General features: G+C 35.3%; 2 protein-coding genes across 3 annotated transcripts; both read right to left on the bottom strand.

The window, feature by feature from the left end:
* Positions 1-298: 298 nt before the first annotated feature.
* Positions 299-5,022, bottom strand: LOC103456291 (probable glycosyltransferase At5g03795). The gene is made up of 4 exons (XM_070813988.1): positions 4,482-5,022; positions 4,130-4,389; positions 3,400-3,748; positions 299-1,011 (listed from the first exon to the last, which is right to left on the bottom strand). The coding sequence occupies exons 1-4, from the start codon at positions 4,761-4,763 to the stop codon at positions 343-345; spliced, it is 1,560 nt and encodes a 519-aa protein (XP_070670089.1). The 5' UTR covers positions 4,764-5,022; the 3' UTR covers positions 299-342.
* Positions 5,023-6,918: 1,896 nt separating this feature from the next.
* On the bottom strand, positions 6,919-13,023 carry LOC103415523 (uncharacterized). 2 transcript variants are annotated; one of them, XM_008353845.4, is made up of 11 exons: positions 12,851-13,023; positions 11,837-12,012; positions 11,398-11,570; positions 9,946-10,367; positions 9,816-9,876; positions 9,327-9,673; positions 8,692-9,128; positions 8,422-8,587; positions 8,181-8,342; positions 7,993-8,081; positions 6,919-7,386 (listed from the first exon to the last, which is right to left on the bottom strand). In XM_008353845.4, the coding sequence occupies exons 2-11, from the start codon at positions 11,947-11,949 to the stop codon at positions 7,236-7,238; spliced, it is 2,121 nt and encodes a 706-aa protein (XP_008352067.3). In that variant the 5' UTR covers positions 11,950-12,012; positions 12,851-13,023; the 3' UTR covers positions 6,919-7,235. The 2 variants fall into 2 exon arrangements, with proteins under 2 accessions (XP_008352067.3, XP_017182385.3); XM_017326896.3 differs by having other exon boundaries at positions 12,658-12,925.
* Positions 13,024-13,109: the final 86 nt, after the last annotated feature.

The following is a 13,109-nucleotide window of genomic DNA, read 5'->3' as shown; positions in this document are numbered from 1 at the left end:
TTTAACACTATGGATACATTCTTTTGCCATTTATTATTTCTTATTTTTACATAGTTTTTATCCATTTATTCAATCAAAATGTTAGAATTTTTTTATTGTAACCATTTTTAATAGTATTATAATGAGGGATTTTAAATTTATAGGATTATAAATCTCTTAAAATATCAAACAATTAATGTCAAAACTATAAAAATATAAATATTAATTGTAATATAATGAGGTGTACAAAGTCAAGGGACTTTGATTAAATTTAAAATATCATTAAGGTTTTAGTCAAAGAATGTTAAAGATTATGGACTGCATCCAAAATATCACTTTTATTAATTAAATAGATGAACTCAATTAGGTGAATACATCTTGAATGCGAATGTTTAATCGTCTGAGCCAGATGGAGTGAACAATCATGTGGAAAACATCGTATCTCTTCGGGGGTCCATTCACCAAAAAATGTCGTTGCACTTGTTTCACCCTCCTCTGCATTCGGAGGTACTGTCTGCTCGATATGGCTGTCAAAATGGTCTTGATGTCGGATATATTCTTGACCGGAATTTGTACAGAAAATGACTTCCAGTTCAAAACATCGCTGAATGGAGGAACATAACCATCTGAAATCAACACCGGCACACACTCGGCATAAATTGCTTCCACCACTCTTGGACTTGCCACTTCGTACCCGCTAGGGCATAAGCAAAACTTGCTACTCTTGAGCATGTTCTCGTACGACACTCTCCGAGGAAGTTGGTCATAAACTTGCACATCTTGGTCTTTGCCTTTCCATTCGTTTAGGAGAAGGTACCTGATGTGGCCGTGTAGACGCCCTGCAAAGAAAGCTAGTGTGGATCGCTTCGATGGAGGCCGACCGCCAATTCCTGGCATCTCCGATGTTTTCAAATTAATCTCTGGAAATGACGCATCTTTCAACGGATTGAATCCTTCTGAAGTGTTCGCATTGCACAAAACTCTGATGGAGTTGTGGAATAAGTCGGGGACGAAGGACGTCGTAGTTGGTCCCTGTAAAATGAACAAGGGCTCAATTATATCATCAACCAACTAATACACTCAAACCGTCGAACTTAGCAATAAGAGAACTAGAAGAAACAAAATGTAATATTTCAACTAATAAATTTGATTTAGACCTTAATTAGTTGAGGTGTGTTCTATTATAACGATCCAATTAACTGAAGATATAACAAAAATGAAAGGAAAGGTCAGTCGTGATTCGTGAGGCAGAGTGAATGTTAAGATTAGAATATATTCAGCGTTCAAATATTTGTTTTTTAATTTAAAAACAAAAAAAAACAAAATCAAGGATTGCTATTATGGATATCCTAAAAATTGTATTCCACACTTCTCGTAAATATATTTTTTTTTATAAATATAGAATGTTTAAAGTGCATAATGAGATTTTTGAATGTCAATAATAGCATTCAAATCGAAAAAAAAGAAAAAAGAAAAGAAAAAGGAAATGCACAGTCATGACACCTTTAAAACAAGCACTTACAAAATTACATCAAATTGTACCGACGACAAAAATGACTCGAAGGAGCAACTCAAACGGCGTGCAGGACGATGTTGCAACCAAATATCAACGCAATGACAATTCTATTGCAACCAAATATCGACGTTATATATAAATATGCAAATAGCAACTCTATATTATCAATATCTACCAAATATGGATATGAAACATTTACTGAATATAGATAGCCGTTTTTGTACCAACGTCAATTTTGTAGGAGCTCATTCAAAAGGTGTTATTATTGTGCATTTCCCACAGAAATTTCGAAGTAAAAAGAGAAAAAGAAAAACATCGAATACGGAAAAGGACAATGGCCACTAAGGCACTTGCCACTTGATAAAGAAAGTCTCTGTATTGTATTGTTGGTACCATAAACAAACACTCCCTAATTTCTAAAATATGAATTTTGAAATTTTGTTTTGGTAAAGGACTTGCAAATTTGCCACAACCAAATAAAAATATTAAAATTGCAGTCTCCTAAAGTCGGACCTTTGAGGACCAAATGCATATTAACTACAAGAGTATATTAGTTTAGATCTATATGTTTAAAATATTTAACAACTTAATAAAGTAAAACAATTAAGAAAATGAGTTTTCTAATAGTTCATTAATAATGATAATAATCTTTTTGCAAAATAAATAACGATAATAATCATGAGAGATATTCTATTTTCTATGAAAGAAAAATAATTGAGTGATGATGTTGGGATAAAGACATCGGTTGAGGTCAATAATAATTATATATCTTGTAAGAATTATTGGCATTTTGTTAGTAAGTGTTAACTAGAAAATAAAATTAAAATAAATACAGATAATAGACACCACATAAAGTCAGAGATATACCAAAAAAGAAACAAAGAAGAATATTATTATTCGATGTATGAAGTGCTCCCCCCCACACACCACATTCCTAAAGGAAGTTTCAACCCTCGTGAAATTGAAGTTTGATGCCACGTTGACATCGCCATCGCAATTGGACTAGTCACTACTAAATATTAACCATTATACAATCGTATATATGAGAATACTCCAAATGTTTTAAACCTTTGTTTAAAATTAATTAAGATCCGGAATATTCCATACTCTAGAACGACCTAAAACTATAGTAATTCCTACTTAAGTCTTCCATCGTGACTGATTTTTATTTTTTCTATCAAAGAGAATATAATCATATAAGGTGGGTGGCTAGCTAGATATCTCTAAACCACAAATTGCAGTGGTGGCCCTTTACATGCAAAATGAAAGAGACATAGAGGAAGACAAATGAGAAAATGAGAGGATTGTCAGATTGCGTGCTGGTATTGGCCTTGTATGTATTTGGAAGCTAATAAACGGTTATTTTACTATTCTTTATGAAAACGGTTATTTTACTATTAAGCAAGGGGTTGGTAGTTAAAAAGAAAAACAAAATCAAGTGACTTTGCATCCCAATATGAAGATGCACTTATACTTTCATTTGTGAATAATATATCTTGACCGAATAGAATCAACGATCGGAACTGTTCAGTTTATTAATTTTCATTTGAAGATCAATCTTATAAATAAAAAAATTTGAATTCGAGATCATTTAATCATCTAATTAAATGTATTAAATAAATAGACGGGTTATCATGAATATGTTACTTTGTACCTACATTGTCTATTTGTTCCATACATTTTAATGACTAAATGATCTTCTATTGAAATGATTTTGTAGGGGTGATCTCCAAATGAAGATTAAGAAATTGAACAATTTCGATTATGAAATTTGTACAATCAAGAACGTTATTCGCAATAGGAGTATGCAAGTATTATCCAATAAAAATCAAGTATTTTTTTAAAAATTTATTTAGCCTCCCATATTGTATGTAGAAGGTAATTAACAGAGGTGAGATACGTACCCAATCGTGACAGGACAACATGAAATGATCGGCACCGAGGCTTCGATTCCAGAAGGGATGTTTGTGAGAGATGAGATTGATGTAGTCGACCACAGCACGCTTCATGCCACTTCGATCAAAGGTTTCAGGCATATAGATATACTGAACCATGTTAACCACACTGAATGGAAGGAAATAAACAAGTGCCTTGTGAGGGTCTTTTGTACGGTACATTTTGCCCTTCTCCATCTCATGAATAAACCTTCCCTCCGATGAATATATACTCCTGCATGGTCCGTCGTGAAATATTGGAACCTCTCCTTCTTCGTATACGTAGATCTTGAACACCTTCTCCATCTCTAGGTAACTCCTGCATGCCATTTTCCATTTTATTTTTTTATGATATATATAACAACAACTAATATATTAAGAGTCCGTTTGATAACTATTTCGTAATTTTCACTTGTTTGGTAACTATTTTTGGTTTTAAAAAAAAAAAACTGAAAATTTAAAACTAAAATTTGAAAACTCAAGAAGGAAGTTTAGTTTTATTATTTTGAAAAAATGAAAACTTAACTTTGAAAATATAAGAATTTTTTTTCACTTTTCGGTTTTCACGTTTTAGTGAAAACGAAATGGTTATTCAATAACTCCTAAATATTTATTAATAATTTCATATGCTAGCTTGACTGTGAATTTGAATTTGGATTACTAATTAATCGAAGTCGATTTTTCTCTAAGTAACGTATACCTGTGGAAGGCGTTAGGGTTGCGATATATGGGACCTCGAGGAACATAATCAGGGTCTTGATGTGTAGATGTTTTATTCCTAACTAGAGCAGCTTCTCTTATGGAAGACCTTGCTCTACCCAAACTTGCTTCTACTTTATCAAGCTGGCTGCCGCTGATGAACACTGTTCTATTAGCAACGTCATCATTCTTTTTAGCTGTATAATTAGTTACATCTCCCTCTACTTTCTGGATTATCGTCTCTTGCAACACATCAGCTGCCTAATCAACAAAACACCAGATTAACTTGAGATATATAATTAAGAAAATTGAGAGCGAGAGAGAGAGAGAGAGAGAGAGAGAGCGCAACTCACTAATATTTGAGGGGCAGGAGAAGGAGCAGGAGCAGGAGCTGCGGCCGCTGTAGTTAGGAGTGGAGGTTGTGGTGGTGGTGGTGGTTGAGCGGATGATAAAGCAGGAAGAGAGTCTCCAGTTGCTGCTGAAGCAGCTGCTACTGTCGATGTTATCTCTGAAGAAGAAGAAGATGAGAAGGCGCTTGAGATTGCCAACAAAATTACTGCCAAAGTTACTACGAGTATTAATCCCACTAAAATGGAGGATAAAGATGAAACTGGTTTGTGACGACTGGGCCTCATTCCAACTTGTAAGTCCCCTCCTCCAATGTCCTAATGCACAGGACTAGTATCTATACATATATATGTGTATGTATATATATTAGATGTATATACATGTGTATATATCTGTGTGTATGTATATGTATATATGTATCCACTAGTGCTTTTTGCCCTTTTTGGTGATTGACTCAGGAATGAGGGGTATATAGGGTGCTAGATTTCCCCTATTTGGATATACTTGGCTCCAGAAAAAAAGTGTGGAGTAATTCGTACGCAAGAACATCGGTTCACCATACATTTTATGAACCAATTATATTATAAAACACCTTATAAAAAGTATCCTTTTAGAAAAATCAATTAAAAACTATTTAATTAGTTGTAATAAATAGATAGATGCTTAATTTCTTTTACTGATTTCGACTGTTTGTTTTTATCAATTCAATAATTAAATATTTTTATATTATATTAATTTTTTGTCAAAATATCTTTGTATAATAAATTATAATATAAACATTTTGTGTGGTAAATCCTTCACAACTAGCAACGGATACAATCAATTAATTAATTACTCATAGTGATAGTGACGTGACCTCTCAAAGTTAAGGCCAATACTAGCGATTGCAGATTCCAGATTCGGTAAAGGTGGTTTCTTCGGAATATGATCATCTCCTAATCTTTTTTGTGAAGATCTAGATGATTAATCAATCATGTTCGTTTATCGTATATTGTGTGATTAGAAATTATTTTAAGTTTTAAATTTTAAATTGAAGATAAATAGTACCTAACAAAAATTGATCGCATAATATATGATAAACAGATACGATTGATTGATCTTCGGATCCCCACAAAGAAGATCCGGAAAGGATCCTTATCATGTTTCTTCCATCTCGCAGTATGTGATAATGTGTGGTTGTAGATCACTCAGCAAGTTTTTCTTGACATCCTTGTGACCTCGTTTCCCAAAACAAAGTTTCCCATTCTGTCTGTACTTTGTGTTTTTTTTTTTCAAAGAAATTTCATTAAATTCTAAAAAAAAACAAATAAAAATGATTTGAAAAAATTGAGTTTTAACGATAATGACAAAATAAAGTGTAAAATGAATAATACCAAATTTGACTTTTTAGTGTAAAAATATGGTTTTTCGTTAAAGCGAATAGTACCGCGGACTTTTCGTTAGAATTCCCTAAATTCTACTGAAAATGTTTACACTGCATGCTAAAGTATTATCCGGCTTAAAGCGATCTTATCTATGAAGGTCACTTTCGCATAATACACAATGATCTACTAAATGTGATGTCCTATTACAAACACGTGAATTCTTTGTTTACTCTACTTGACTTTTCACGTAAATTTACCACACAATTAAACTAGAAATTCAGCTATGATGGTACGTATGAATATTATGTAAGATTTTATTTACAAATATTCTTTAGATATCTATATATAAAATTTAAACGTCAATTTTTTGAACCACTTAATGAAAAAATGTTTGCAAAACACTCTAAAGATTATAATTTGACGCATGTGAAGCATTTTGTCTTTAAATTTTATTTTAATTGTGGCAGACTTATGGTAAAAGTCAAGCACCTCATGACATGAGAGATTAAAGTTTATGATTCATGCTCCACGGCGTTTGAAACTCATGTCCAATGTCGTGTTGCGTCGAGTTCTGTGTTTGTGATTTCATTACTAGTGAATTATCTTCTGACTGGCTAAGTGCTTTCCCAAAGTGGTGGGGTTTTATCTTGTTAAATTGTTGTGCACTCTAAATTCGTTTCTTGTTGTCGAAGTTGTCAAAACTTTTAAAATTGGTTATGAAAATACGTATAACCTAATCACGCCCCACTACATTAATACAATCCACGTGTACGAATAAATGTAAAGGGTTGGTTACACTTAGACATCAAGACCCAAGCTAAATGTAATATGCGGTCCAGAACCAGATTGGATTGATCAATCAAGAATCATCAAGTTCGACTTTAGGCCCATAACTATCTTAAAATTGGTAGAATCATTCAACCAAGGACCATAAATACATTACCGAGTTAACTTAAGACCAGAACCAGATAATAATATCAACGTAGGTCGGTAGGGGGTGGCTACTACGCGGGCCAAATACGAACAAATAAGATAGAGATCTCAGGTTCGACTCATTTATAGAAACCGAGTATGGAAATTTTCAAAGAAGCAATGACCATAACCTCATAATTTGATCCCTCAAGAGTGTAGAAATTGAGTATTTGCTCAAATTGAGGATTGAGCAAAAAAATACAAGTCTGTCTACTTGAACTGCTAGAGGAATGGATACCAAAAAATTGACAGTAACAAAAGAAAATTGCTCCATCCCTATTCCTCTCCTTCCTACCTTCCTACTTATCCGTCACCGCTTTCCTTGGCACCCCCTCAACTCCAGAGATACTCCCCAAAGCCAGGCAATCACTAGACTAATGGACTCAAAAATCGAAAAGAGAAAAGCCGAAAATGGGAGCTCAATTAGTCTTCCTTCCACTTGTTAACGTACTCTAGGAAAGCATTAGCAGGATTTTTCTTCGGTGGGGCTCTTACACGAGAAGACCTTCGCAGCACTGCTTCCTCCAATGCAACCTCTTGAACCAAGTCCCTTGATCTCTTTTCCATTTCCAGGCTGTGAAAAATTGCATTTCAAACCAAAACTAATCAGATAAACGCGAAATATACATGGCTGAATTGCTCCCACTGAAATATCACACTACTGCTGCCATTAATAACAAAAGGGACGGGGCAACAAAACTAGCCGACAACAAAAGTGATGCAATTTAAATTATAATATAAGGGACAATTTCAAAATATATTTTTCCCTACGGGGTATAACTCCTCAATTCTATTAGGAGTCGTCAATTTTATGAATGACGGTAAGAATAACAAATGTTTCATCATGTGTTCCGACTAATTTGAGGATTCAACACAGCATCCTACCAAAACTATTTGAATTAACAACAGAAAGGTGTGCCTCTTTTATTCTTAACTCATATCTCTCAAGAGCCTTAGTGATCACATTATTGGGGCCGGCCCCAATCATCATTTGCTCTACCTTATCAATTGAACCTTTATGTAATCATTCTTAAATCAGGATTTGAATGTTTGACATTAATCCATCATATACATGCTGACATGCTGGCCATAATTCTCAAAATTTTTCCAAAGACAGAAAGGGTATTTAATTGTGTGTTCATGCCAGGAGCATCAACAGCAAGAGGGAATGAAGACTAACCATATTCTGCTATTGAATTTTTCCAGCTGCTTTTTAAGTGCCCTCTCTCTCTCACCCTTGCAATTCAGTGAGCCGATCAACAAATACAGCTGTTCAAAAATGTCAAGTAGAAAACAAATTTAACAATAAAGAGAGAAAACGAGAGAAAATGAACACAACCAATTAGTAAAATATTAACAGCTGAATACCTCTTCCTTACTACTGTAATACCCCCACTGCTTGGAGTCAGAACTCTCAACAAATATTCTTCCATCACGCTGGAACCACCAATATCTGTTATAATTTCGGTCTTTACCCAAGGAATTGGTACGTATAACCCGCTTCTCAATCTCCCGCTCATAATATTCCTTCTGTAGTAAGCAGTTTCATAAGAAGGCAAGAACAGAAACACAGGCACAGAAAAGAACTGAATAAGGAGAGAGATCAAACCCTTTGTTCTTTGCTTTTCATTCCGGTGACTTCCTTTCTATCATCCCTTGATCGTTCATGTGGGTCCTTCTCAGATAAACCCTTCCCATTGGGTATTGGGATGTCCACTTCCAAGTTCTGTTTCCTGGCCGTTTTCTTTGGTGCATTGTCAATTTGATTGCTCTCACTATTAGAAATGAAAAAAGACATTGTTAAACCTGAACCCATAAGAAAATCATTATGATACACATACACACGCATATCAATGAAGGCTTGTAGCAGAATCAAGACCTTTTCTCTGATGCACAATTCTGTCTTGATGTTTGGATTTCACCATTTCTTTTCTTTACTATGTCTCCGTTCTGTCTCATATGATTACCATTTGTCGATGCACTTCCATTACTCTCCAAATCCACAACTTGATTGGGATCATACTCTGCTTTCAAACGATCCTTCTCTTCTCTTTTCTTTCTAGCTTCCTCCAATGCTTCCCCCCTTATTGTGGCTCCAAGTGCCTGCCTCTGTTCAACAAACTTAGCCAACTTCTCCCTTAGAGTATTTGTTTCAAGTGCATGACTGACCAATTCTCGCAAGATTAGCAATTTAGCATGAGCATCTAAAATGCCATAATGCCCCCGCTTGATAGTTGCTATGTAACCACGTAACTCAGAACTGTTCACCATATCCAGAAAATCGCACAAATACTCTGTCCAAGTAATTAGAGTTATCTGAAATTAAAAAGAACAATCAAACATAATTAGAGTTATCTGAAATTAAAAAGAACAATCAAACAAAAAAATATAAAAGAAAGAAATCAGAAGGGCATAAATTCCAAAAAATATATGGCCAAGGAAAAGAACAGGAATAAGAAACAAGGATTCTATTGACATAGATATTCAAATAATAGATTGCAAGTGGCGTATCACCTTCAACTTTCGATTTCTTTTCCGTATGGTTGAAGAATATTCGTCATTATCTTTCATGAGCAACCGGAGAAGAGCCGAATGAGTTTCCACAAGAAGAATCAAATTGCCCATCTTGTGGCAGATAGCATTCTCAAAATCTTCAAGAGAGAATGGCCACAAGTGCAAAAGCCTACCAAACGAAGAACAAAAATCCCAAACCATCAAAAGGTCACCAACACATTCCATTGGGACATTAAAGTCCGTCAATGGCGAAGGGCGATCCGTGAAAACTGGATCATCTGCATCTGGTTGTACCAAAAGGTCATCAATTGGATACTTGATAGGTTCTTCTGCTGGTTCGTCACCTTCTGCGAATTCAAGATACAATAACAGAAAGACGAACTTTACTAGAGTTGCAACCATGCAAAACATTTAATTTTAAAAGCAAACACCCATGTACAGGGCTCCACCACTAACAAAAATGTAATCAAGCAAATATTTGCACTATACCTTCTATAGCTGAACCTTCAACTTTTTTCCTTTTAAAATTTTGACGTTCATGTTTTGCTTCCTGGATATAATAAAAAATATAAGACAGGCAAATAATGTCATCACTTCAACAAGTAAATGAATATTATACCTCCTCATTTTTCCTTCTCTTCTTGCAGACTAGTAAACCATCCTTGAAAGAGACTTTGCCCCTTAAGTTCTCCGGAACACTTGTTGAGATTCCATGAATTTGTGCAAGTTTACCATGGAGCACCCAAGGAGCATTTCGGTATGTAGATTCCCGAATAAAAGATTTCAAAAAATTTCTACTAAATGGTGGCTTCTTCTGTCTCAGGTCTTCCCGATTTATTACTGAAGTTTCCATAACTTCCTTATTCCTGTCAAGCCAAGCTACCTCATATTCAACTTTTCCAACACTTTCTTCAAAAACCTTTGATATTTTGCATGGATACATATCATCACCCTTCCTCCCATACATTTCAGCACCCACATATATGTGATCCTGCAACTTTGTGGCTATGATGTCAGCAAGATCTTTCAACGAAAGCATACCTGTCAGGACAAGAAATTAATGAGTTATGCAGAATTTCGAGAATGTTGCAACTATACAGAAGCATTGGCTCAAGGTCATGATAAGCACATCTAGCTTATCATGTCTTCATCAGCATCCAGATACACTTCCCAATCATGCACAAAATTCACATTCAACCCCCATGTTAAAGGTAAACAGTCATTATTCACATTCATCAATGTCTATACACTACCTTACTAGTAAGACATAAGACACTAATGCAGGGTCCTTAAAATCCTCAGCTTCACTAAACTGGGACATGACTGTCATGCTAACATTCTTGGAAATGTAAGAGGGGGAATCAAGATAAAATTGAACCGGAAAGGAGCATAATACCTGTTTAAAAATCTACATTGCTAATATACATACTTAGAGAAAATACATCACAGATAAGGAAACAATCAAACTGATATATCATCTCAAGTAGCCAAAGTATGAAATTTGATTACCCTTCACTACCAACATCAGTCTCCGACAAGGTGGAAATAAGAGATTAATCAACCAAACATCTGCCAGCATAACTCTAAAACCCTACAGCATATATTCATATTGTCGAACAAAAGGGTACAAAATTCTTATTGAAAAGGGATCTTTTCCACCAACATACTCCCCATCCAAATCTGACAAGAAAAATCTAACAATTAGCACAATTGGCGAGGTTCTCAAAGCAAGAAAAGAAGAAAACCAATGGTCAGGCATGCACCACCACATAAATTCATCCGCAACATGCATGAGGAAGATCATGTAACAGTATTTTGATATGTAAGGAACTCAGAGGTATGCTAATGTGAGTAATTTATGTTAGAAGGGGAATCCATACAATATTTCCCCTCCATGTCATAAACAGAAAGTTAGAAACTAGCCTATAGACAGACAAAGCTCATCCATATAATGTCACCAAAACTGCACTTAATCTCCACAAAAAAAAATATCTGAAACTATTGAGTGGGGAAAACTTAAAGATTATTTCAAAGCACAAGATATTCATTGATCGCAGTCAAGAGTTCTTACTGTATTGGATAATCTGTAGTGCAGGTGCCACAAGCTCCTTGGGAAACTGCTGAACCTTCTCAGTAGCACGTTCTTCTGATAGCAAAGCCTCTTCATAAGTCAAATTAGTTTTTCCAGAGACTTTGCACATCCAAATTCTCTGGCGATACAAATTTATCCGGTTCAGATATTCACTGCTCCATGTTAAGTCAGACAAACAAAAGGTTGTTACAATGCAGGGGACTTGAGAAGCTAAAGGGTGTTCTACCAATATTTTAAGAAGTCAAAGACATAACGCACTTTGTTTGACCTTGTTTGCATAAATTCCACTAAATTGCCTTGGAGAACACAGTAATGTACTAAAACTTAGAGAGATCCAAAATAAAAACAAATCTACAAAAATAAAAGAAAAGAAGAACAAAAGAGCCACACAGCTTCCCAATGGCTAAAAAAAGGATACCCGTAGTCTCGAAATATCTCTTTTGTAGTTCGAACTTGGTATACAAGCTCATGAGACTCCAAATCATCAGGAAGTTCAGCCAAGGGAAACGGCTTTCTTTTCAATAGAGGCATCCTTATTACTCAGTGCTAATGCAATGCCAAGGCACACAAACTTGCATATGGTTAATTCAGTTCCTGAAACAAAAAAACACACACAACATCCCACATAAAGATATTTCAGTACATGGGAAACTAAATCGACTTAAATCATATGGCTTGAAATTTTCACTTTCCTCGATTTCCCAAGAAATGAAGCGGAGCATAAAAAAAAATAAAACCAGATAAGCAATGTAACAAGATCCCAAGCACATAGAAGCATCCCGTTAGAACGAAAAAAAGAAAGACAAAGCTAACATCGGTTCATATCAAAACAATCCACTCAACCAAACCCAACAATCAACATCTTCAGTAGGCACAGATCAACGCATGGCATGATATATAAGGTACCAAACACACACGAAAAAACGAAAAGAGAAAGCTTTAAGTCCATTCACCGCTAACACCTTCATCCGAAAGCTTATTCATTCAATTTTCGAAAACAAATCAAAATACAAAATCTCTCTCGCTCTCTCCTTTTCAACACCCAATATTCTCACCAGCCAAACAGACCCAGTTCCGGTAGCCAAACAACAGAAACCCTAGATTCTAGAAACGCCGCGCTTTGTGGACACAAATACCAATTGACCAAACCGGCATGCGATTCACGTTTCATTGACAATTAGACAAATGCATTTAGGCTCAATAGGCAATTGCAGAAAATAATAAAAATCAAAAGAATACCGGAAAAAGGAACAAATCGGCGACAATGTCGCCAAAAGTGCGTTCCCGCCACAAGCAAAACTCTGAGAAAAAAAATACACAGCAATCGATGCATTCAAAGCGACGGTGCGAGTGTGTTGCGGTGTGGGTGTGAGCGGCTCTTAGCGAGTTAGAGAGAGAGAGAGAGAGAGAGGAGAGAGAGTTGGAATCTTACAATGGAGAACTTGACCCGACTGAATGTACGAAGCGGAGAATGGGAGAAGGCCAGAGAGGGGAGGGGCGGTTCTCATTTGTATTGCCTCTTGCTTTTTTTATTTATTTTTCCTTTCCTTTCCCCCCTTGCTCTCCTTTTATATTTTTTTTACGTGTACCTTTTCCACACCATCCACGATAGGCTTATTTCCAAATGGGTTATAATGTTTTAATTTTCTCACATTGTAATTCAACGTTTTATCTCTACTAATTAATAAAAT

Source organism: Malus domestica, chromosome 15 (genome assembly GCF_042453785.1).
Source record: "Malus domestica chromosome 15, GDT2T_hap1".
Classification (NCBI taxonomy): domain Eukaryota; kingdom Viridiplantae; phylum Streptophyta; class Magnoliopsida; order Rosales; family Rosaceae; genus Malus; species Malus domestica.
This window is presented reverse-complemented; position numbering and strand designations above follow the sequence as displayed.

Bases quoted from the DNA above. Each gene is read 5' to 3' on its own strand.
- LOC103415523 (XM_008353845.4), bottom strand. From the start codon at position 11,949: ATGCCTCTATTGAAAAGAAAGCCGTTTCCCTTGGCTGAACTTCCTGAT. The intron at 9,877-9,945 runs GTATAATATTCA...TATTATATCCAG, and splicing joins AGAGAAGGAAAAATGAGGAG to GAAGCAAAACATGAACGTCA. The intron at 8,082-8,180 runs GTATTCAGCTGT...ATTTTTGAACAG, and splicing joins ATTACAGTAGTAAGGAAGAG to CTGTATTTGTTGATCGGCTC.
- LOC103456291 (XM_070813988.1), bottom strand. From the start codon at position 4,763: ATGAGGCCCAGTCGTCACAAACCAGTTTCATCTTTATCCTCCATTTTA. The intron at 3,749-4,129 runs GTATACGTTACT...AATGGCATGCAG, and splicing joins AACCCTAACGCCTTCCACAG to GAGTTACCTAGAGATGGAGA. The intron at 1,012-3,399 runs GTACGTATCTCA...TTCATTTTACAG, and splicing joins TGTTGTCCTGTCACGATTGG to GGACCAACTACGACGTCCTT.